The sequence below is a fragment of the Pseudorca crassidens genome, chromosome 2, assembly GCF_039906515.1.
Source record: "Pseudorca crassidens isolate mPseCra1 chromosome 2, mPseCra1.hap1, whole genome shotgun sequence".
NCBI lineage: Eukaryota > Metazoa > Chordata > Mammalia > Artiodactyla > Delphinidae > Pseudorca > Pseudorca crassidens.
In genome coordinates this window covers 126,288,446-126,315,003 of record NC_090297.1, presented here as the reverse complement: position 1 = coordinate 126,315,003, position 26,558 = coordinate 126,288,446, and the positions used below count along the sequence as shown (strand labels likewise).

General features: G+C 39.9%; 1 protein-coding gene across 4 annotated transcripts in view; it reads right to left on the bottom strand.

The window, feature by feature from the left end:
• Window positions 1–26,558, bottom strand: part of GORAB (golgin, RAB6 interacting) — a 53,122-nt gene that overhangs the window by 7,947 nt on the left and 18,617 nt on the right. For 2 of the 4 annotated variants that reach the window (XM_067728611.1, XM_067728614.1), the window contains one exon: window positions 21,570–23,394. The exons of 1 other annotated variant lie outside the window; for it this stretch is intronic. In XM_067728611.1, coding sequence (XP_067584712.1) covers window positions 22,935–23,394 — 460 coding nt within the window. In that variant the 3' untranslated portion in view covers window positions 21,570–22,934. Of the gene's footprint in view, window positions 1–21,569; window positions 23,460–26,558 lie in introns of those variants that run through there. One more of the 4 variants, XM_067728612.1, reaches the window with a different exon arrangement.

The following is a 26,558-nucleotide window of genomic DNA, read 5'->3' as shown; positions in this document are numbered from 1 at the left end:
TGCAGAGAAGTGAGTCATGGGCAGCGTGCACGCGTATCATTTGCATTCGTGAACATGTCTCTGTGCCCCTCACTGAGCTGCTCTTTATGTGTAGTAGGAAGGCCTGATGGAGGGGGACAGAGTGGGCTCCAGAGACACATACCTCCTGTTTGCTCTGGTCTTAGTAATTATTGCAGAGTCACTGCAGAGCCCAGGAGAAAGAACACAAAAAAAGAAGTTTTAAAAGGAAACAAAAGAAAAAGAAGAGAGGAAGAAAAGAAGAAAGTACAGGCACTCTCTGCTCCAACGGAAGCTATGCCAAGAAGCAACTAACTAAAAACAGACAGAGCAGAGGGGAGAAATGAGGAAAGAATAAAATGGTTTGGAGTCAGGCTGACAAATGCACGAGAGAAAAATTCACATGGTTTCAGAGCAGTACTTGGCATCTATCTCAGAAATTCATGTGTGTGTATAGTTTTTCATGTTTATTTCTGGAAGAATATTTTGCAATTTCTTTTTACTGAAAAAGATGAGTTATTTTCATTCTTCTAGAATAGTGGAGAGAGCACCCTTATCTTCCCCCCAAAAGGCTACCTCCTCTAACTTAACACATTTTTTAAAAATGGTGTGTGTGTGGGTGTGTGTGTGTGTGTGTGTGTGTGCTGACTCACTAGATGACTTCCTACTTTCTATAACCAAATAGAGTGCTAAAACCCAAATGTCTGGGCCTACTGTCTTTCAACTAGTATCCTAACACCCCTTATGAGTAGACAGAGGCTCATTGGCTTGTTTCAAAAGAAGGCAGGGTGTAACTCGGGCCCATTTGACTTTGCATTACTTGAATAGTCTAACCAGCCCCAGGGCTGAGGTCTGCAAGTATTTGGCTTATTCGATCTAATCCACTGATGGCTTGTGTGGTAATGAATGTCTGAAATGCTTGTCTCTGATCAGGAATTTTTAATGCTGTCCTCATGGGCTCTGCTGAGCTTTCCTGCTTGTAAACGGAGGCTTAACACACTCAAATCACCCATGGAACTGTGTGAGCTGGCAACGCCCAGAGAGAAAACTTGCCATTGTGATGCTAATTTCCTTCTCACCTTTGACCAGAAGGGGTAATTACATATAATTTGTGGAAACAGTTCCTCTGGAGTAAGAACACCTAAGGGAAACACGGAAGTTTGTTTAAACTAAATTGAATACATTATAGATAAGAAATACAAATGCAGTTTGAACTGGATTGTTCATCTCTGTCCCAGGATCAAAACTGAGGAATTTTGACTCCTCTGAAAATCACAGCCGTACTATGGACATTCCTATTTGGACCTCTCTCTGCAAAGCTACAAAGACTGAACTTGATGAAGCAAAGAACCTTAGAACAGCTGCCAGGGACTTTTGTTCTTTTGTTTTCTTCTATGGCAGACATGTTCTAAAGGCACTGATAGTGATTAACCATAAATGATTGTCTAAAGGGTGGTGTTTAAACATCTATTTTCTTGCCACTCCACTCCGCCCCGCCCCCCCCCCCCCCCCCCCCGACATCAACCTTAAACTAGTTTTATCAGGATAGACACACCTGGAAAGTCATTCTGGAGAAGTGTGTGCATGGCTCCCACCTCTAGGGTGGTCACCAGTGTTGCCCTGAGAACACTGGTGTAGCATGCTCTAAGAGAAGTCTCTTGAAATACGTTTCAACTTATGTGTCCCAATTTCCAGTATTTTTTCCATCAGAAGTGAGCTCCTCAAAGGGGTGAACGTTTCAGTGGTGCAGTAAGAAGCAGTGCCTAAGCAGACTGTGATGTGGATAACAGCGATGATCCACAGGTGCAGCACTAACCCCCTTTCTGGGTAAATGATGGTAGTTGGGGGACATGTATTTTAACCAGCGTCAATTTAGGAGCCAGAATATTTGTATGTTAGTACTGATTGAAATACTGTTTCTATCTGTTTCTACTGTTGACTGACAGTTGCAGATAAGTGAAAGTCAAATCTGGCCATTCCCATGTAGTGGAAATAGCACGAGCTTTAAAGTCGGACGGGTCTGGATGCACATATTAACGCACTACATGTTAACCTTGCACCCTTGACTTCCCAGATCCTCAGTATACTCACCCTTTAAAAAGAACACCACCTCAAGGGATTTTTAAGATAAGATGCAGAAAGTGCTTTGTACGTTTAAAAAACAAACAGGGAAAAAACCAAAAACAAAACCAACAACGCTCAATGAAAGTTAGTTCTTTCTTTTCTCCTAAAATTATAACAAAACCACAATTTTTGAAGTGAACCATTTTTGGTACAAATCACTCTGAAGTCTAGTTGTCACCCTCTTTAACAGTTGATGACCTTGCTATAACCATGATAGATTAGAGTAGTTGCAAAAGTTAAAGGAGACACGATACACAATGTCTTAAATGCTTAATATTATGTGTCATCTGTCTTTAGTACCAAATATCCGTAGGCAGTTTTCTTATGCTGTAATAATCATAATCATAATATCTTTTTGAACATTGTGAGAGCTATAGATATATTCTTTCATTTATTTCACATAACAATTTCATGAAGTGGTTATTCCTGTTTTACAAATGGGACAATTAAATCTCATTATGTGCTACCACACAAATAGTGGAGGTGAGATTGTAACCCAGTTCTACTTGGCTCTAAATCCCAAGCTCTTAGCCGCTGTGTATACTACCTTATGCTATTCAGCCACATGGTACAGAATTTCACCATAGCATCACTGCAGACAATAATTTAGATTCTGCTCAAATACTCTGATGACATGAAATCTACTTTTCCATCTAGGTAACTCATTCCACTTTTTAATAGTTCTGTTTTTCTATAGTTATTTACTTGGAATCTGATGACCATCACTGTGAAGCTGAGAAGGACATTCAAACAATCGTATGAAAAGAAATGTGTTGTAATACAGGGTAAAAAAGAGAAGAAGCTGGTGAATTCTCTACAGGTCGCTTGGCCATTATCCAGTTTCTAGTAATATTCCCAGGGTCATTAAATGTTATTTTCCATTTGTTGGAACATTTTCATGATCAACATTTTAGAACTGCACTTGCTACATGTGGGTATTAAAAACTTGAAATGTGGCTAATGTGGCTAGTCCAAACAGAGATGTGCTGTGAGTGCAAAATACACATCGAATTTCACATAAAATTTCTCATTAATTGCTTACACATTGATATGATAGTATTTTGGATATTGCTTAAATAAGTACATGATTAAAATTATTTTTACCTGTTTCTCTTTACTTTTGAAAATGTGGCTACTGGAAAATTTCAAATTACATATGCACAGACTTACATTTGTAGCTTGCATTACATTTCCATTGGACAGCAATTGTTCTGTACTCTCAAGAGGAAATGTACCAGATGTTTGAAATGTATCAAATCCATACCTTGCCCCAAAGAGTCTCAGAGAACAATAAAGGCAAATGCTTATTTATCTTTCACTCTACACTGTTTTAAAGCTCTGAGTACAAGGTACTTTGTATGCACAGAGAGATCATTTATCTTTTGGCATTTAGCTAGTGCTACAGTGAATATCCCTTAATCATCCTTGTTTAAGTTTGACGAGAATTATTTCTTTATTTACACCAGAAATATTGCTCTTTGTGTTGTAGAGAAATGCATGGCCTTAGTTCTTAAAAACCGTGGAGTTAGCATTGGAAAAATTCGGGCATCTGTCCTCAGTTTTGCTGGGTGTGGGTAGGTGGGTATGAAGGGAAGGTGTGGAGCAGAGAACAGATGGAGAGCTCTCCTAACTAGACACCACGATGAACATAAAGGTCTTTCCAAATCCTGAGTCCTCCACTTGAACACAACAGAATATTATCCAGAGTAACCAACCATGGATGAAGACCTGAGTTGACGCTGATAACTGTCCCCTGGGAAATCAAATGGTATTTCCACCCTCCCCACCTAGAAATGGTTTGTTCAAGGCACAAGAGGAGGCTACAGCTGATTTCCATCTTGGCGGAAGGAATTGTTCCCGTCAGCCTGCCTGCCTGGGATTGCAGCTGAGCCATATTTAGCCTCTAAAGCTAGATGTTTTAGTGCCTGGCTCTTTTTAACTGGCATATGTTAAGAGCTTGGAATTAACAGGTGCATAAAAACTGTCAAAACACACTTAAATCTCAAGACAGACCGTCAGTTGTATTAAAAAGTATGGTGTTACAGAAACATGCACTCTCAACGCATCCAGCATATAACAGCTTGGAAAGTCCTTTCTCCCTGCAAGCAACCCAGCAATATTAATCCATCCCATGAAACAAAAGGCCATGGTCCTTTAACCTCTTGATGGAGGATGGTGTGTGTGTCTGTGCACACGCACGCGTACGTATTGGGGGGATCAGAATCAAGCACAAAGTCTTTCCTTCTGCAACTGAATCTTCTTTCAGTTTCCAAGATCCCCATTTATAAACTAATCTAATTGAAAGGAAAAAGAACTCCCAGAGCTCTGGAAGGCACACTTGAAGTTGTTCCTTTTAAGGAAAATAAATTGATCATGTAACATGGTGAAATTTAAATTAAAATTATCACAGGGTGGCAGGGAGAGAAAATGCATCACTTAAAGCTGCGTGAATTATGTGTAAAAGACACTACTTGGTTAAAATAGGCAGAATCAAGTAAGATCCAGTACTTGATCAGAGGATAAGCAGAGGATAATGTTTGCTGCCGTGATATTAAGTTCCTTTATTATATTTGTAAAAGCAATAGTTATGTATCACTAACTCTAAAATTGGCATGAAAGAACCTGACATTTCTCAGTTAATTACTTTCTTGCACATAATATGTACCATAAAGCATTTTAATTTAATCAAATTAGAAGTTTAATATGACCTTGGCTCTGTGTTTCATAGTGACATCTTAGATTCAGCACTAGGCCCTCATCTACCAAATAGCTGGGGGACCATAACCAAGTCAGTTACTTTTTCAAAGCCTCATTTATTTTTTTAAATTGTAATATGATGGTGGATAGAAGTGGGATGGGAGAGAAAGTCTCCTTAACATTCATTTTGGTTCTAAAAAGAATAAAATCCTATGATTTACAACATTCTTCCTGCATTAAGAGTGTCACTTCTAGATATTCCTGTGTACAATACTAGGGCCACTATACTGAAATGATGAGGCAGGGTATTATTTGTTTGTTTATCTTTTTGTTTTTTCTATGTCCTAGCATTTAAATTGTTTTTGTTTTTTCATTTTTAATATACATTCCAGAAGGCTGTCAAAGATCAGACTTCTCAGAAAATAGAGTCTGGGATGGAGATGTGTGTGCCAAAGTTTATTGGAGAGTATGTTTGAGGACAAGGTCTGTAAGTGGTCAAGGAAGCAGGACTGGGTAGGGAGAGCCTTTGGGTGTGATACAGACACAACAAAGGCCTCAGCCGAGTTCTGGCCCCAGTTCTTCCCAATTGAGGCATGGGGGCCAGTTCTTTGTACCATCATAACTCTCAGACTTTGGTTCCAGGCTTCCCCCCAGGAAGGGGGCACAAACTTTGGCAAGACCACTCTCTTTAGCCTAGGGCAATTCCTGAAGAAAGAATCTCCAGTGAGCCATTAGCAACCAACACTTTTCACAGCTGGTCCTGAAAGGGTCATCTGGGCAGTGCACCACTGTGACCGTTACAAAGACAAATATAGGATCTGTTCTCGTCGTTCTTTTGGAAGCTTCTCTCCTACTAGATGTATGACCTTAGACAAGATGGTTAATTTTTGTGCTTCTTAACTCATGCTTTGCTCATTCACAAATTGTGGATAATAACAGAACCAGATAAAGTTATAATGAAGACAAAAAGAAATAAAATTTTCAAGCATCTAGCAGAATGCCTGACATGTAATGGGCTCTCTTTCAAAGTGAGTTTCACCTTCCTCTCTTACCAAATAATAATCCTTTTTTCATGTCTAAGGATAGTTTCAAAAAATAAGAGAGATCTAGCAAATAGCAGATCGTCCTTGAGGTTAATCCACAGATGAAAATGTTGTCATGTTGTAAACTGCCTTGTTCCTGGAGGAGTGTTGACATTTTGGAGCAGGGTTGTGCTTTCTGCCCCTGGAGGATGTCACTCTTGTCAGAGGAAAACAATCAAATGACGTAATGCCCTTACCCCACCACCACGTCATCCCATTTCAACACCATCCCTGGTATTAGCATTACTCAGCATTAACTGTTAATACATTAGGGATTGAGATAGGAAGTATCCTTCAGAAAGGCTATTTCTGCCCTACTTATACATTCATTTGAGAAGCTATCACTAAGCATCCTGCCAAATTCCTCTGACATCAGTTTACTAAGCTGCATAGGGTTTGGATAGGATAGAACAGAGGTAGACAGAAGCATCTAATTATTTTGCCAAATCCCCTTTAAAATATGAAACCAAGCCAAGAGCAGATAGCATGCACAGTTCCCAACACTGTTTTCCCATTGGGAAGGTGTTAACACTATTGTTATTGCTTTATCCTTATTGATTGGCAACGACAAGTTCCTTTCTGTAATGAGTATGGAGGAGAAAGCGTTTTTGCCAAAAAGAACTACATTCTAAGAAAGATCAAAGCGTGGGTGTTTCATCTGATACACGTTTCCTCCGTTTGGATACTCAGCCCTGCAGCCTGTTTTGAAATTCCTGTGTGCACGTCAAATAGTCAGGGCTTGTTCCTCTTTCTTGCTCTCTCTCTCCTTCCCTCCTTTGCCCACAGAGGTTTCCTCCTGGCTTTTCCCCGGCTCACCACCAGCCCGTCTGATGAGCTACCCCAGCAGACCGAAGAAGGAGATGCGATGTTGTACAATCAAACCCTGTTGGTAAATATTTTCATTTCAGAAAAGCTAAAAAACAACTGTTATTTCAGAGGTTGAAGGGCCAAGTCCAGGAAGGAAATTCCTGAAAAGGGACCTGGTCCTGGCATTGACAATCACTTTAGCTGGGAGATATTTTTATCTTTGAATATGGAACAGGAAGATCATTTTCTCTAAACGTTAGAATGAAACCGAATCTTGACCAGCCTGCCAGCAACTTATAACAGAAAAGAAGAAAATTACTTGAGTCCTAATCATGGAGAAGTTAAAACCACAACAATAAAACAAACTAAAAAGACGCAAACAAACACAAACCACTTTTCATTCCACTGTGTGAGCTAAACAACCCCATCCCTCAGGGTGTATTGGTTTTTATTTTAGTTTATTTACATTTGGACATCCTTTTTGCTTCTCTTCAAAGGAGGCTGAGGTGTCTTAGGGATGCAGATTAGGTTATCTAGGTTATTTATATTAGCAGTTTTCATTGTGCCATGTTGATGATTATATAAGACGTCAGGTTTTTTTTTTTTTTCTTCATCTTTAAAGAAAGTTTGGAACAAGTCCCTGAGAAATAGTATTCAATGAAAACTCTATTCATATCAACTCTTCAGTTCTGCTAAAAAGAGATGATCAGGGGCCTCATAATCGATTCATACCTGACACCTTGTCGAATTTTAATGGACAGTGTTTATATAGCACTAACCTCAAAGAAAACCAAGTCTTGTGCTGAATTAGGTAGCCCTGCGGGGTGGGGTGAACAAAAAGTCTCAAACCTACTTGACCAGTTTACCATGGTATGAAAAAGGACAAAATGACCCTGGTGTCTTTTCTTTCAGTGTTATTGTTCTATTTCTGATGACACTTGAAGAAGAAAGTCATTTGCTAATAGAAATAAAGCAGTCATTCAAAGGTGAGACCATTATTGATGAGACAGCAATAAAGAATAAAACAATCATGAGAAAATATAGTAAGGTCAAAACCCAAGGTTTAATAAAAAACAAATATGAAGATTTTCCATGTATAAACAAGAGTCAACTGAAAAGATGGGCAGCTAGAATTTCCTGCACCAGAAGATTATAGGTCAAAGAGTAAGAGAAGGAGAAAGATGAGGCACATGGGCGCAGTTGTGGAGGCCCTCCAGGACAGCACTGTGGAATGCCAGCTGCCAGGTGATAGCTGTTGCCAGCTCTTGGACATTAGGCTGAAATCTAGGACTTCCATTCCCTGCTGTCTGACGAAAAGCTCTCCTGTATCCAGATTCTGCCTGGTCCTGACCTCCTTGCTAAGACACGTGCAGTCACCTGTGTCCTTGAGTCATCCTGGACTCTTCTATTCTCTTTTAGGGCTGAGTGCAGCATGGTTTTTTAAAAATCCTCATTTTTTCCCCACTTTTCTGGTTGGAAAAAAATGTGAATAGAAGAGAATTAAGAATGGGTGGAAAATGGGGAAGGGTGTTAGACCTGCTTAATCACGGGTGCCTTGTTAGGACTGATTTATGTTTGTCCAACTTAGAAAATGTATTTACCAAAACAATCCAGTCCTAATTCATAGAGCCATGAAGTTTTTCACCCTCAATCTGACTTAAACTACTAACATGATTTAAATTCTGAAATGCACACATTGCCCAAGACAAGGATTTAAGATGAGAGTCAAGTTTGCAGTCTTTTACAAAGTATACTTTCTCACCCCCTGTCACTTCTCTAGTTACCAGATCTTTCCCAACCTGTCTGGACCTTCTGGGGCTTGGGCATAAATCAGGAGAAATGTGGTTGGAAATGGCTTCCTTTTCTTCAAAGCAACAGGTACCCACCTCAATGGTGCATTAGAAATCCATAATAGTGCACGTGGTTTCCGTTATGCCAAGGGAAATCCTGTCTTAACTGCTCTAAACTGTCTCTCCAGTGTATGACATCGCAGCCCAAGTTGATTTAAAAAATTCTGAAGTCTTTGGGTTAAAATCAAGAAGGGATCTTCTAGGCTCTCAGATCTAGTTTATTATTCTGAGAGACACAGGGAGCGTGTGCTTGTGATGTATGTATGGTGCCTTGGCATGGTCTCTGAAGAAAAGATCGTGCTATGAGATTTCTGGACTCTAAATACCACTGTCCTTTTGGGACTTTAGAACTCCTCTGAGGCTGTTCCCAGCCTGAGCCAGAATGGTCACGAGAGTCCTGGGAACAAACATAAGACACGCAGCCTTGAGGCAATAGCGATATGTTCACGGCATTTTTTCCTTTCTTTTTTCTTTTTTTCCTCTCTTTCTCTATTTTCCTTCCTCTCTCCCTTCCTTCTCCTTCTCTCCTTCCCTTCCTTCCTTCCTCCTTCAATACCTTCATTATTGATTGTTTAACTTTTATTTTTGAGTTTTATGGTATATTTTTCAGAGGGCTGGACAGGTGGAAAAGGTTAGTAAATGATACGTATTTGTCAAACGCCTTCTTATAGCTTTCTTTTTTTTTCCAAGATGGTTATTATTTTTACTGTGTTGCTGCTTCCAGCAGTGGGGAGTAGCATTGAAGTCCATAGACAAATGGGTTACCTGCCACGATGAATAGATCTTTATGTGCCATTGAGAGTCATCTAGTCATCAAACAGGGAGACCAAGGACTCAGAAGAAAACACTCATCAAAGCTCCTTGAAACACTCATCAAAGCGAGTATACCAAGAGATATATGCACAAGCCCTGTCCTCCAAAAATTACAGGCTAGTGTAAAAAGCAAAAACCCGAGAACCAACACTTACTGCACACTGATTATTCATTAATTCATTTAATACACATTAATTGAGAACATGCTCTGTGCTAGGAACTCTTCTAGGTGCCAAAGATAAAGCAGGGAACAAAAGAGACAAAGCTCTGACTTACTTCGTAGTGTAAGGGACCAGGTACTCTGTATATATGACTTTATTTGATGTTCCTAAGAACTCTGTAAGCTGGATATTATTATTTCCAGGTTACACATGAGAAAATGAAACTGCAGAGAGGTTAAATTACCAGTTCATTAGGGAAAGGTCCCAGATCTCCAACTAAGTCTATTTGATTCCAAACCCTATACACTTTCTATTATCTCTCATGGCCTTCAGAGGCTAATGAAATCATATGAGATATCACAGGGCAACGCAGACTAGCCTAAGTACCAGAGGAATCCAGATGAGAGAGACCTGGGAAAGCCTGGAGCAGCCCGTGAGAGTTTCATGGAGGCATCTAGTCCGAAGGATAGAAAGACAAGAGCTTAGACAAGAGAAAAGAGGGGAACCAGAGCACATTGAAGGTGCAGAGGCACATGTGTGCGTAGCCTGGTTAAGGACAAGTAGAAATGGCCTAAATGAAAAGAAAGATTCTCATAGGAAAAAATTTGGAGACAGAGCTAAAGAGACAGAGCCGCAGTATATGTCCTCCAGCTCTATTATTGCTAAAAGGTTTTTTACCTTTTCAAAGTTATGATTTCCTTGTCAGTGAGATAGAGGATAATCATGGACATGTTTTTAGATGACTTCAACAATGACCAGCTAATAGGAACATTGGTTAATTGCTGGACAAAGGGTTAGCTCATGATTAGATTTCTACCCTGGATATATTTTTTAATACCCACTCAGATTCTTCTTTGGGCGGGCTTGGTGTTCATATAACTGGATACATGAGTATTTAGCCAATAAAACTGGTTGAAGAATGTGAGAAATTTATCTAGTACATGAAGTCATTGTTTCATATTTGTCTGAAGCTCCCAGCGGACTCTGAACACCAGATTTTCGTTCCCCTCTGCTTTCCACATTGCTCTTTCCCATGAGGAGATTCTTTTGATATCAGCATGGGGTATATGGAATTCTTTGGGGGTGAAAGGTGTTCTTTCTATTATAGTAACTTTTTATTTAACTAGTTCATTTCCATGTAAAAGCTGCTATTGATGCAATAAAATAAGAAGGGGCATATCAGATTTGTTTTTAATTTTCCTCTGGTGGGGCAGAGTTGCTGAGCAAATTTGTTGAGCAGCTGGAATGGCTAAGGTCACACTAACTTTGAAAAAAAAGGTCCTGACATCAACATAGCCAAAGATCTGAATAATTCTGGGCTGCCTCCAATTCTGAAATCCATTTCTTCAGGCTGTTCATTTCTTCCTTTCTTTCTCCCACATTGGTTTCTGGCTTTTCCCCTTTTTCTAACGAACCCAATACTATGTGGATGTTTTAATTTTGCCTGCTCTAATGCAAACAGTTCCTATGGTATAACCTTTAGGTCAATTTTATCAAGCATTATTTGCTTGGTCGGTTCAGGAAGAAAAAAATCACATTCTTCTGCCCAGATCTCATGTAATTGCATGAATTCTCTGATTTAGTTGGCTCTGTGAATCTATCCCAAGGTGCACTGACTGCAGAAATGGAAGGGAATTCATTATACATTCCCTGTTGAAATAGTGACCTGCAAATAATGACGGGGAAATCAACCTTGATCGCTGTGCTTTCCCTTTAGTCTAATTTCTTCTGAACTTTAGACTGTAACTTGTTTTTTGGCTGGATAGCCCCAGGACATACTGGAGTCTGACCAAGGGGGTGCTGAGACCTGGATTTTCACACCATGAAGCTGGTAACAGTTTTGACTTCAATGCCTTGAAAAGTGGGTGATTTCAATTGCCCTGTTTCCTTTCAGGGGAAAATGCTTTCTTTGCACCTAAACAATCTTCCGGTGCTTTTGACTGACAAGCATATTGTTATGATTATGACTGGACTTCTTGACTCCTGCAGGGATAGCATTTAAAACTGCCTGAGACTGGCACAAATCAAAATATTCATCAACTTAAACTATGTCAGCTAAAATGGAAAAGCCAAAATTGTAGTGTTTTATATCATGTCAGAAGTCCATGAACACGGTGTAAGACTGCTTAACTCTTTCCCTGCCTAAAGAAAATTGTAGCATATAATAGAAGGTATCTGGATACTTTTTCAAAATTATGTCTGTCATTAAATGCCTTATATTTCTCCCCTTATAGTATCCATTGATTTTGGGGGGAGGGCTTATTGGTTCAATTAACTCTTTTTTTTGTTCCCATTCATTGATTTTTTTTTTAAATTTATTTATTTATATTTGGCTGTGTTGGGTCTTCGTTGCTGCGTGTGGGCTTTCTCTAGTTGCAGTGAGTAGGGGCTACTCTTCATTGCTGTAAGTGGGCTTCTCATCACAGTGGCTTCTCTTATTGCGGAGCACGGGCTCCATGTGCACGGGCTTCAGTAGTTGTGGCGCGCGGGCTTAGCTGCTCCATGGCATGTGGGATCTTCCTGCACCAGAGCTCGAACCCGTGTCCCCTGCACTGGCAGGCAGATTCTTAACCACTGCGCCACCAGGGAAGTCCCCATTGATTCTTCAATGGATGCTTTTGAATCCTGTACTCTGCAGGGCACTGTGTTTGCCTTTGTGGGGAGGAGAAACAAAGTTCTTGCCCATGGTTGCTTGTCCCATTAGAAGAGAGACATATCCCTAAATAGCTATGAAGTGAGTAGTCTGGTAGGTAGGTAGAGATAAGCTGCCAAGATAGCTTTGGAAAGGCGAAGTCACTTCCACCCAGAGAACAGTAAACTAGACATCTAAAGCACTATGTGTCTAACCTCTTATTTTTCAAGAATTTTCCTTTCTTCTGTTGGGCATGGGCACTTGGCAGTCTTTGTAAAATGGGATTCTGCCCTTCCCTACAAGTGCTCTCTCAGCTATTGTTGCTTGATCATTGACCACACTGATCGATCCGTTCCATTAGAATTCATATATTAGAACAAGAAGATTTCAGTCTCAGCACAGTAGCAGGAGGAGTTCAAATGCAGGCCCTATCTACAGAGGGGCCAGAGAGCGCCATGGCGTACACAGAGCCAACACGAAAACAGAGAAAGCTTGGTTCTGATAGAAATTTACGTCCCTGGTGGCTTCGTGAAGCATGATTACTTTTCTGTCTCAAATCCTTCCCGCTCCTTCTCTCAGCACCTGCATTTCATTCAGGGAGCGGGTGGGCAAAAATGGGTTGACTTCTATTACTTACGTCCCAAAGACCCCTTTCTAATGCAAAAGACTGTAAGAAAGGAGAAAGACGGGTTTGTCATTGAACAAAGAATGAGAAAGAGAATAGGAATCCTAGTGTAGCAGGATAATATTTTTATATATTAACAAATGTGTTTTTCCCCGTGATTTCCTGTTACCCTTGACCCTCCCCCACCGGGCAGCCAGACCATGAGTCATTCCTTGCCTCAAGGGAGGGTTGTCACAGCAGAACCAGAGAACAAAAGAGACAAATTCTTGGCTTTCAGAGTTTAAAAAGCTGAGCTTCAGGCTTCAGACAAAAAAGATTTGGAAGAATATTTGATCAACTTGAGCCAATATTTTCCTGCCCACGTAAAATAAAAATTCCCCTGGCTGGGAGACAAGAGGCCATTCTAAAGCAAAGCAAGAGGGTTAGATACTGGTGACTCGCTGAAAGGGACTCTTGCACTCTATTCTTGCCCCCCTCCACAGGCTGAACCCTAGCTTAAGTGTGGGTTTTTCAGGTTCTGAGAACAAGGAGACCTATGCCTTATTTCCAGGTTGGAAGCCAAAAGATGGCAAACTTCCCAAAGATCCCCTCTACCCAGCATTGTGCCAGAGACACTGCCTGGCACACCTAGAGCAAAAGGGTATGGGTTGCCTCAGAGAATTTTCCATGGTCCTAGAGTGGCAAAGGAGTTGTGAGCCTAAAATTTTCTTTGGTCCTGAGAGGTATAGAAATGGCCAAGAGGAAGCCAGATGTGGAAGAATCCCACAGTCTGGTCCAAGCGATGTTGAAGATGTAATCCACATGAATGGAATACGAGGGACAAGTGGTACCATATACGACTTAAGAGGATGCCAGCCTGGACAGATAACCAAGAACCAGACCCTAAGACAGGCAAGGGCAATTCTGGGAAAGTAGCTCAGCTTCCCTTTGGGTAGTGATCTGAATTTAACCCACAATTCTTTGCTCTCTGCACCGAATACTACCTCAAATGAAGGCTCTGATCAGGTCGTTTAGGCATCATTTAGATATGGCACACACCTCCTTAGATGGGACAGAGTTTCTGCTAATCACCTTAAGGGAGGCTGACCTCCCTCATGGCCAACTTGTATTTTGTTGCCTCATATAAAAGCAAGAGCTCCTGATTCAATCTACTGCACCATATCAATTATTTATTGCTGTGTAAAAAACCATCCCTAAAACTTAATCCCTTTAAAACAAAAATCATTTTATTTGCTTCTGATGCTGTGTATAGAACATAAAAACTGCCCCTCTGATCCTAGTCCGAATTGCTGACCCACAGAATGGTGAGAAAATAAAATAGTTGTTTTAAGTCACTATTTTTTTCTCAAAGGCTTATTTGTTGAGTGAGGCATGTGTATATAGAGTGAAATTCACCCTTTTTTTTTTTTTTTTTTTTTTTTTTGCAGTACACGGGCCTCTCACGTTGTGGCCTCTCCCGTTGCGGAGCACAGGCTCCGGACGCGCAGGCTCAGCGGCCATGACTCACAGGCCCAGCCGCTCCGCGGCATGTGGGATCTTCCCGGACCGGGGCATGAACCCGTGTCCCCCGCATCGGCAGGCAGACTCTCAACCACAGCGCCACCAGGGAAGCCCGAAATTCACCCTTTTTAAGTGTATAGTTTTATGTAAGCCATACCTGATTTAGATGATATTTAGATGAGACTGGACGTTAGACTTCAGATGCTGGAATAAGTTAAGGGTTTTGGAGCTGCTGGGATGGAATTTAACAGCATCCCAGTTCTTGCTACATATATGTGTATTAGTCAGCTTGGGTTGCCATAACAAAACATGATAGGCTAGATAGCTCAAACATTAGAAATGTATTTCTCATAGTTCTGGAGGCTGCAATACCAAGATCAAGGTTCCAGCTGATTCGATTTCTCGTGAGCATTCTCTTCCTGGCTTGCAGATGGCCATCTACTTGCTGTGTCCTCATATGAGGGAGAGGGAGAGAGAGAGAGAAAGAGAGAAAGAGGCAAAAAGAGAGAGAAAGAGGGAGAGAAAGAGAATATGAGGGCTTTCTGTTGTCTCTTATGAGGACACTAATCCTATCAGATCAGGGGCCCACCCTTACGACCTCATTTAACCTTAGCTACCTCCTTATAAGCCCTATCTCCAAATACAGTTATGCTGGAGGTTAGAGTTTCAACATACATATTTTGGGAGGACATAATTCAATCCACAGTAGAGACATGGGGTCACAGCTCCCTGACATATACAAGAGAATTGAATTGACAAAAGCACCACCAGTTCGAACTAAAAGAGACTAAGTCTTTCCAAAATGAAAAGAGACCTCTGGATCCTCAAGTTTCTATGGACAGGAAGCAGGCTGAGAAAGCTACTCATTTGCAAACATGGGTCATTTCTTCTGGAAAAGAGAAGAGATGTCCGAGTGTGTAGGCTAGAATTGTGAACTAGGGAGCCACTCCCAGAGAGCAGAACTAGGCTCTCATTACATTCCCTGGCCCCAGAAGAGGGAGACCTGACAACATACCTCCGGCTAGATTTCAGAATGCCTTCAGTTTGCCTCATGTTCCTCTTCTTTTTAAAAGGGAATGCCTACTGAAGCTATCCTGTTCTGTCTCACCACTGTATGTTGATATGTGGTCAGGACAGGTAACTTTTCATTTTAGTTCATAGGTCTTTAGATTAAGAGGAGCCACACTGGAGGAGTTACACCTGAGGAGCCTCACTGTGTGGCTGAACCACATTGACTCCATTCTGTCAGCTCCATCTTAGACCCGCAGTCCTACCCTCTCCCCTTTCTGCATCACTGAGCTTTAGCCTCCTCACAAGCAATGCACCCAAGCCAGATAAGTTCCCTATCAACTTTTACTCTTGCCTTCATTTAATACGAAAACTGGAAGAACGCCTTTTGCTGATGCAGATGATTAGTGATCATGAGACCCCCCAGGGGTGGAGGCAAGGAAAACCTCCTGGTTCCTGTCAACGCAGACATACTTCTCCCTAGTAGTCAGATTCTGTTTTTAGCGTTGACCCCCTTAAATTCCCCTGTGCCCTTTTTGATGGTACAGAGGGAAGCTGTGAATGTCTCTGGATCATCATCAGCTTGATCCTGCCTGTATGGAAGTTACCATAATAAACTCCATAATTGCACTTTATGGAGTCACCTACTTCAGTTCTTGGTCTCAAACTTTCTTAGTTTGCAGGATATTGTTCAATATTTCAGCCTTGCAATACTCATCCATATCTGGACTTGATCAAAGGATGAGATCCTGGACTCCATGCCTGAAATCAGACTAGGAAGGGACTTTTAGGGGAGGCGGTGAGTACATTTTGCATGTGAAATGGCTGTGACTTATAGTAGCGAGGGGGAGGGTGCAGACTGTGGCTAAATTGTTTGCAACGATGCCTACAACAGTTCCTCCCTTTTCTGTATGATTAACCCTTTTCTGAGTGCCTTTCTGTTCCTCCCTTCAAGATGTAGAGTACATTTTGCCACCACTCAAATCTGGGCTAATTTAGTGGCTTGCTTTGCAGTGGAATGCAGAAGTAAGGTATGTGACTGCTAAGCCTGGGTCTCAAGAAGCTTTGCAGCTTACACACTTGCCATCTTAGAACCCCGGGACGTCCATAAATAGAAATTCATGCTACCGTCTTGAGGATAAGAGACTAAATGGAGAAAAAAGCCCAGGTGACAGACATCCCCAATTGCCAGAATGTGAGTGGGGCTTTCTTAGGTCATCTAGCCCTGGGAAGTTACCAAATTACTGCAACCACATGAGTGTTCCCCAGCAATCACAGTGAACTTCTCTGCACAGCCTAGACCAAAGTATTGACCCACAGAATCATAAGCAAATAAAAGTGGTTGCTGTTTTAAGACACTAAGTTTTGGGATGGCTTACTATGCAGCTACAAATAACTGGTATATATGGCCCGAATGGCAGACTTGGTTTCTTTTCAGGTTGGAGTAATTTTCCTCAAATGAGGATTATTCCAGCATGAGCAATAAAGGCTTCACGGACTCATTTCTCAGCTCATGCAGTAGGGTATGATTTCAGGATTTCCTCAAGTCCTCTCCAGGCAGTAGCACTATTCTCACACCTGCTCTCTGATGCTTGAAATTCCTTTAGCTGGGGGTTAAGATTTCCACTACACAAATTAAAATACATTACTTTAAAATATTCCACTACATTAAAATGCAGACACCCTTGGGAAAAGTAACCTACTGACTTAAAGTTTCCCCAAAATGTAAGTAACCGTTGTCTTGGTCTGTCTGGGCTGCTATAATAGAAACTGGAAGGACATTTGGTCCAGTCCAAAATGTCCATAAGAGACACTTGGTCCATAAGATATTTGGTCCCATCCAAAACCATTTGGCATGGACCAAATATGCTCATAGAAGTTTTGGACAGGACCAAATGTCTGAAAAATGAACAGAATAGCATAGACTGGGTGACTCATAAACGAGTCACTTGAGATATTTATTTCTCAAGTTCTGGAGGCTGGGAAGTCCAAGATCAAGGTGTTGGCCGATTCTGGGTCTAGTGAGGACCTGCTTCCTGGTTCAGAGATGACTGTCTTCTTGCCGTGCCCACACGTGGTGGAAAGGGTCAGAAAGTTTTCTGGAGTCTCTTATAAGGGCACAAATACCATTCGTGAGGGCTCTGCCCTCATCACCTAATCACTTCCAAAAGGCCTTGCCTCCTGATGCCATCACATTGGGGGTCATGGCTCAACATATGAATTTTGGAGGGACACAAGCATTCAGTCTCTAGCAACTGTATTCAGATCTTTTCTCAAGAACAGATTTTGAGTGAGAACATTGGTTACAAAAGGGCTTAGACTATCTAAGATAAATTGTTTGCATAGCATTTTGTCCAGGGTACAACAGCCTGAGACAAAATTCACTGGTATAGGGAGACATTAAAGTCCACAAAAAATCTTGTCCTCTGACTTTGGTTCAGATTTTTAACTATCTTCCCAAGTGATAAAGAATCATAGAAACAGGGAGAGACATCTGGCAGTAAGATACCTACCTCTGTCTGCTGGGCTTTTCAGGGCATCCGTCAGAGTCTGGAAATTGTTTACCCCACTTGACGGCTACTGGGTATCACACTTCTCATCCTAGTGAAAGGCTCACCTCCACCGTACTGTGGGGTTCAGTTAGTCACTAGCTCTAGAGTTGTCCCCATCTTCCACCAGCAGCATAGCAGTAGGGAAAGGAAAGCTGACTAGAAAGCTGGAAACGTTTCTGGACCTATGGGGCACTGGGGCCATGTCTACTGGTATTTTCTGAGGGAAATGCATATGAGATAAATGAGCCAAGATAACAAAAATAACTCAGTGTGGTTGCTTCAGTTATTTTTCAGTTATAAAAGCCAGGTCTGAGCAACTGTAATTATAGTTCTACCAGACTGTAGTTCCATATATACGGCTATGAACTTTCAAGTCTGTTTGTGTCTTAATTACTTGGTTTTTGCTTGGCTAAGAAAATTTGAAATGGAAGAGTCTGGGTTTTAAATTAGGTGAAGGCTCTGGTGTAAATACACAGCTTCAGGATGCGGGGTACAACTAATGGTTACATGTAATGTACATATGGCAGTGTAACCCTACAACTGAAATAAGAGTTCGTGAAATGACTCTTCTAACTCCCATTATTCATTTGCTTCTTTTCCCTCTAAGAGCGCGATACCATACATTGCAAGGTTATTATTTCACTCCTCATGTGAACCTTTGGCCTAGTGACTTATCCCTTGAGGCATGCTATAATCACTGAGAAATGTGCCCTCTGTCACGTCTTATTGCTTAATTATGGCTCTATTTTAGATGCCTAGAGTCATTTGGCTTGAAAAGACCTCTCTTATGTGTGTGATCTTTGAACATGCATCCACACTGTCATCCTTGAGTTCACACCAGTCTGTTCCATTTCCATCTTGTTCTGGCTTGGGCAATAATTATTGCCCCTTGGTTCAGCAACACCCTGAATTACTGTAATGAGATATTATATTTATGCTCTTCTCCACATAAGATACCATCAACCCTTTGTCAGAAAGGTATGTGCTTAAAGTTCATTTTACCAAGCTTGATTTTTTTTTTTAACTGATAAATCCCAGTGGGCCCCCTGTTTTACATCATGTCATGCAAAAACTTCCTTTCACTCTTGTTCTGGTGACTACAATTTTTTAGCTTAAAATCTGGACATGTTGTCTAGCAGTTTTTTTTTTGTTGTTTTTTTAGTTGTGTATGTGTTGCTCCTCAGTGCTAAAGGCAAACCGAGATATGGCAGGTCCTAAATACATTCAGAGATCGCAGAACAAGTGTACAGACCCTCTAAAATTAGAACTGTTCTAAAAATTTGGGACTTCTGGAGAATGCATCACTGGTCACTTATTTTGCTTCCCATTAATAATACATTACGTTCTTTTATCAGCATTTGTTTTATGCATGTAAATCTTAGTCCTTCAAGCAGACTACAAGCTTCTTAAGGACAAAAGGCAGACTGTATACCTCTTATATAGCTCTGCATGTATGTAGTTACACACAGCTGTTTTTTTGATCAACTGCGTGAAGAGATGATGTTGTATTTTCAAGACAACTGTTTGGGATTAGGAGCTTGCCAAAGTAGCCTGACATTAAGGTAAAGGCAGACTGGAGAATCACGTCCTGCTTCATCCCTCCAGAGAGCAGTTCAAGTCTGGCCTGGGATAGATCTATGTTGAGAAGGGGTATAATTACCCTGGTACAGAGTGGCCCCAGGTCTTCTCTGGCAGACTGAGTTATATCTATCAAGGACTTTTAAAATGCTGACTTAGCTCTTAGAAATACAAAACCCAAAACATCATTTATAAAGGTCACTGGGAATGGCCTGGGTCAGAATAACTTGAGTTCATTTTGTGCCAATGCCTCAGAAGAGGAAGCTGCTGAATACTTAAAGCTCCTTGAGAATACTACGTTGCCAAATCCAAACAAAGAATGAGAGAGGTTTATAGCTGACTTTTTACTCTATAATTCAAATGCCAATCTAGCAATGAAATATGTTCTAGGAATTCCAATCAGAGATTTGTATCAGCTGACTTGGAAACCAGCTGTGCTCTCAGTGAGTACAAAGATTTACCACCTGCAATTGCTATAATTCTGCAGAATTATGCAGAGGTGAAAAACTTGAGAAAAACTTTTTATTTTAAATGTATTGAGAACCATGCTTTAGGAAATTTTGCTTCTCTGAAACCTATAAAAATGGCTCTAATTTAAAGAAAGTAATAGAGTCTCAAGTTATAACTCTTAAATTCTGGAATTCATGTTTACCCTTCAAAGTATGCCTTTTTAAGATAATGAGTGAAAATTACTACAATTTGGTAAACCCTATCTTTTAAATAGAACAAGTGAGATAACAAAGCAGTTAACTCCTAAATTACATATCACATCATTAAGAGCCTTGATAACATTAAGCTCTAACTATCTGAGAAGAGGGAGGAAGAGAAGAGGAGTTAAACACCAGAGAGGAACAGTTCTATGAAGCATCCCAGTAAACTCATGGCAGTAATTTTGAACCAGTAATTTTGTTCATAACATTTCATAAATTGTTCATAAAATAATTATTGGGGCTTCCCTGGTGGTTAAGAATCCGCCTGCCAATGCAGGGAACACGGGTTGGAGCTCTGGTCTGGGAAGATCCCACATGCCGCGGAGCAACTAAGCCCGTGCGCCACAACTACTGAGCCTGCACTCTAGAGCCTGCGAGCCACAACTACTGAGCCTGTGCTCTAGAGCCCGTGCACCACAACTACTGAGCCTGCGCTCTAGAGCCTGCATGCTGCACCTACTGAAGCCCGCGCACCTAGAACCCATGCTCTGCAACAAGAGAAGCCACCGCAATGAGAAGCATGCCCACCACAATGAAGAGCAGCCCCTGCTCACCGCAACTAGAAGAAAGCCTGTGTGCAGCAACGAAGACCCAAAGCAGCCAAAAAGAAATAAATAAAATAAAATATTAAAAAAAGAAAATAATTATTGTGGATTTCTGAATCCATATATCAAAAGTCTTTCAAGTGTATTTTATGATTTTAAAAGACATCAGGGCTATCCTGGAAAAACCAGTGCATATGGTCCTCATACCAATGAGCCTCCATTCTCACTCATTTGCTCTGTTCCTCTCACACATGGGAGACAGCTGCCTTGTACAAAACGGATGCAATATAACTTTGTCACTTATATCATCACCTGAGCACTTGGATACCACCCTGGGAAAGCCAAGTAAGGTAAGTTTTTCAAAATAATGGTTTCAGTGGACCTTTTATAGACATTTGAAATCATTTCACATGTACAAACCCTGAATGAGTTATAAAGCAAAATTTTCAAGTGGAAAAACGCAGTGAACTTCATGGCCTAATATATGTATGAGATATATTGAGTTTAGAACTGCAACTTTACTAGCACTTTAACATGAGCCAGTCGGCCAACCTGCCATAAGTGAAATCTCTGGTTCTCAAATTCCTCAACTGTAAAATAAGATGATTAAATCGAATCATCTCTGAGTTCCCATCCAATTCATTTATTTCATGGTTCTCAATTCTCCTTGTACCTTATAAGTACTTAAAGTATAGACTGAGAATTAGATTGTACCTACCTGCATTTAGCCAATATTATAGAAGCTGAATTGATGGATTTTCCCTAAAAGAGGCTTATAAAAAGGAGGTAAGTGTATCTACCACACGGAGATACAGGATACATTATTGCCACATAGTGCTTAAGAATACATACTAAACTGCTTAAAACTTTGAAAGGCGACATTATAAATGCATTAGAATCATTTATTCCTTAGAAAAACAAGTGTATTAGACAACGAAGCTTTCCGTTTTTATGTATGTAATTCATGAATAAAAAAACAACTATCTGTATAAAAGCCTCTGTTTAGAGAAGGCAGTAATGGAAAGCTATAAATTCAACTCAAATTACGTAATATAAAAATACAAAGTTCATCTGCATTACTAGAAGGTAATACCTTCAAAGAAACTCATTTAAAAATAGTATGTCCCCAACTTTTCAGAAGTTATTATGGATACAATGTTACATTTGTCCTTATCTTCTTTTATAATAGTTCTTTAAGACTTAAAATGTAGTATTTGTACTTTTGGAATTTCTGATAAATAGATCATAATTTAATGTGATATTCATAGATTTTTGTGACGAAACTACAATATTTATTTACACATTCACATATAGCACAATGTAGGGGTCAAGTATTAGTGACAGTAACAAACTATTGAAGTAATAAGAAAACCATCATTTTAATAATTTAAATGTTTTATGACAGGATAATTTATATCCAACATATAAAACACATATCTTAGAGGTAACTTTAAGAAAATATATCAACTTTTTTAGATAATCCAAAGTAGCAATAAGATTTTTTATATTATTTTCAGCCTGCAGAAGGGTAAATTTAATCAATGTGCCGATTAAAGAGACAATATATTAACAGTGAAATTATTTATATACCATGGTATGTGTATATCTATCTGTGTGTGTGTGTGTGCACGTGCGCTCATGTGTATCAACTAACCAAAACTCAGGTTGTAAACTAAAGCCGTTTAAAAGGCAAATTGAAAACAAAAGTGATGCTGGTTTAAGTTTTCTGGTTCTTTTCATAAACTACAACTTCCAAGTTGTGTTTTACAACTCTAGTGAGATCCAAATAGATAATTCAACCTACTACTTTTGTTGGTTGTTCCTCATTCTTTTTCACATGTTAGCTTTTATGTCTCTTTACTGATTACATAAAATAGTACTCTCATTCTCAACATTTCTCCCAGGAGAAGTTAAATGAGTTCAATTAGGTACTGAGTTCACTTTTCACTTTACTTTTCAGTATTCACCTGGTCTAAAAACACTATTAACCATGTAGTTTTTCTTCCATCCTTTTAAATCACTTGTTTGTAAGCGTACAATGAAGGAACTGGATCAAAATCAAGGTGAACTATGCCTCCATATAAAAAATTATCATAATCTCAGATTTTCTAGAATGTTCAAACATTATACTAAAACTAATGGATTTAAAAATTAATACTGCTTTGAAGAGGCATTTATCAGAGGTCATGGTATGATCTACAACAGAAAGTTTAGTTTACTGAATGTTAGTTGTAAAGAACAAACACTGGCACCTCATGTGGTCAGAGCAGCTGAAATGTCTTTTACAGTAGTTTCAACTTCTTGATTTGGCTGGTCTGGATCAAGAAGGGCAATGCTACTGGAGCTTTCACACTGTTCATCTACCTTTGGGGAAGCAGCCTGGTCTTGATGCTTTTTGTTCTCTTTAGCAAACCCTACGGTCATATTCTCCCCAGAAGGCTGAAATGGTCTCTCTGAATGAACCACTTGTTTCCCTACTTCTGCTTCTTGTTCACACAGCAGTCTCTCCACCTCCACCTCGAGCTCCAAAGTCTCCTCATCAGCGTGCACATCTAGTTGTTGCATCAACTCCTCCAACTTCTTGGCCTTGCGGAGCTCGTTTTGCTGTATGATCGTACAAAGGTGTTCAGTGAGTTGCTCTTTAAGCTCAGTCTTGCGCTGTAGATCTAGCTTTGCTGTAACATACTCTGCTTCAGCCCTGTCAAACCGCTTCCTGCAGGGACAGGTACAAAGACTGGTCCATTAGTTTTCCATTGAAGAAGACAGTCAAAGGAGGGCCTAGAAATAATAATTAAACTCCAAAATCGGGAAATATATATATATATATGATGAAAATATGGCTATTAATACTTTACGAACACTTATCTACACGTTAGACAAAGTAGGCTATTGCTGCTGAAACTTCCACAACATGCACATTTGGACTCTCCTAACCTAACAACATTCTTCGACACCCATTTCTTCTTTCCAAGGCTGTGCTTGAATGAAAGCAGGCTGATAGGTTAATTCAGTGGTGTGCTAGCTCCAGTGGGGGAGAGCCCTAATTTGTAGTGTTTATCAATTTCTGTAGTAAAAATACTATTACTATGTCCAATTTCAAGCTATCAGTGAGACATCACTGAATACAGAATTGGGAAGAGATACACAAAATCTCTCTCATGAACCAGGGCGAGCCAGCTCCAGCACTCAACTGGTTAGATTTATGAGACAAAATAATAAGAGATGGAGAAAGTAGAAAATCCATATCTTTTGATTAATGGAGTAGAAAAAGAAGAAAAATTTTGGTGGAGAAGGACATGGACAGTGGTTCAGAAATGACAGAGCGCAGCCAGCCCAATGATACTAGGTGAGAGTAAGAAGTAAACACCAAGTAGAAGAGAAAACTTCAGGATACGTTTAAGCAGGGTTTCTCAACCTCAGCATTACTGACAACTTGGGCCATGTAATTCTTTGTTGTGGGGAGCTGTCCCGTACATTGCAGGATGTGCAGAACATCACTGGCTTTCTCTCCTTGGTTGTCAGTAGCACCCACTGGTTGTGAGAACCAAAAATGTCTCCAGACATTACCAAATGTCTCCTAAGGGGCAAAACTGCCCCCAGTTGAGAATCCCCAGGTTAAGTTGTTTTCACCCTCTCCACTCTGTAACAGACTACTGTTAGACTTCTATTAAGAAAAGTTTATTACTTTTATATATATAGAAACTCCATAGGTAGGTAATGCCAGATTTATTTGAAGTAGGGTAATTCTACTTGGGGAAGTCACTTTGCAATCTTCCTTTTTCTTTTTTTCTTCTTTTTTGCCTTTTCCATATAATGCGTTGCTTTTCTTTTTGCCCAGAAAAGAGGACGACCCCTACCTACCAACTAATTATTCTATTTAGTTACCACTAACAGTTGTGAAGGCCATGACGCCTTACCTGTTATGACTGCCTTACCTTACTCAACATAATAATTTCTAATACTAGAGTTATAGCAAAAAAGAAACAGGTATATCTCCTTATGCAAGATTCTCTGTCTTGGAGGGAAATATAGTGAAAAAATAAAAGGCCTTGCTTTTAGAGAACCCAGGGTTCAAAACCTGCCTTTGCCATTTACTATGTGTGTACCTCCTTTGTTGAAGGCTTTTTCTGGATGTAACGAGCAGATATTCAGTCATACTCACTCAGGTAAAAAATGGGTTTTATTGTAGGATACAAGAGGCAATCTCACAGGCATGTCATTGGAATCAAAGGCTATTGCTCATGCTAATGCTGAGAAACCACAGTTTCTCTCATTTAGGCTTTCCTATCATATTCACAGCCCAATATGGCCACCAGCTGTGCCTTGACATCAAATTCACTCCACTCAATCCCTCAGTGTTCCAATCCCAAAATTCCAGAGGGAGGACCTGGGTTGGCTTGGCTTGACTCGTATCAGTTTAAACAGAACTCTTAGTGCCAGGCCATGCCATGCACCCCAGTTTAGTCTATGGATTAAATGTTCTGGAGTTCCCATCTTTGTTCTTATCAGGTGTGTCCCAGGCTCAATATCATGAATACAAAACACAGCCAGGTTCCTGTGGAAGAGGCTGGAGAAAAGGCATGCAGTGACTGAAAATTCCAGTATGGTGACCAGGGGTGGTTTCTTGAACTAAGTCTTGGTTTATCTGTAGAATGGTGATGATAATAACATCTCATAGGAGTGTTAATTAAGCATTAAATAGAATAAACAGGGCAAGTGTCTAGCCCAGTGCCTGGTAGGCATTCAAGAAACAGAACTACTTCTTCAGAGCACCAGAATAAAAAAGCACTGTTAGTATACCACTAAACATGTATCTAAAATTAAAATTATGTACAATTTAAGGACTTGGTGTTTATATTTGAAAACTTATTTATATTATGTTCATTTCTCATATTTCATTTTTTTACTGTCATCTAGTAAATATAAGAATGAGAACTAGATGTTTTTCAATTACCCCTATGTTAAAAGAATTGTTGTAAAGGAGCTGTGTTGGGTATCTGGATCCCTTATTTCCATACTTTATAACATATCCTGTTTATGAATGTTCTTTCATCCAGCTTAAGAGCTCTGACAACATTCTCTACAGGTATACATATCTTGTCTCTCCCCCCAGCTCAAACCTCCCTTCTCTGCAAGTCTGTGGTCTCCCTCAGCCAAAGTCAGTTAGTAAAGATTTACTGACTGGGCTCATGAATGCTGAATTGAAATTAAAATTTGCAAATAGGTCCCTAGGTTTCCAATGATCTTTCACCCTGGATAAATCACTGAAGATTCTGCATTTTGTTTATTTATTTAAAGCCCTTCTGGCCAGAAACACGCATATATATATTTTTTTTACAGAGTGATTTATGTGCAAAATATTGATTAGTTTCACAAACTGCACTATGAGTCTGGGGGTCAGGGGGATAATACCAAATCAGAGTATGAAGACATACTTTGGAACAGAATAATAAGAGCATTATACATAACACAGTAAGACAAATTGAACTGGAAATGTAATTATAGAATTGTTTTATTATTTTAAAGGAATGCTGAATGATTTAATGAATCTTATTTAAAGGATTCTAGAAACTGTCTCTTGGTTTTGGTTCCCTGAAATTTTTTTAAAACACCATTAACCCTTGGCATGTCATTAGGTTCCAATGAAATACTTAGTTCTTCAGTTTCTTTCCTGAGCAGTTCTATTTGTAAGGATCAACATATCATTATTTTTATCCTTTCTTAGAAGTGTTCCAGAGAACAAAGAGAAAATTTACTTATATTTTGAAAAATAGACTTTAATTATAGTTTGCAATTACTATATGGGTCCACTTTTATAAACCTAAGATATATTATGGGATTGTTGAAATATATTTTTTCCTATATCTTGAAACATTT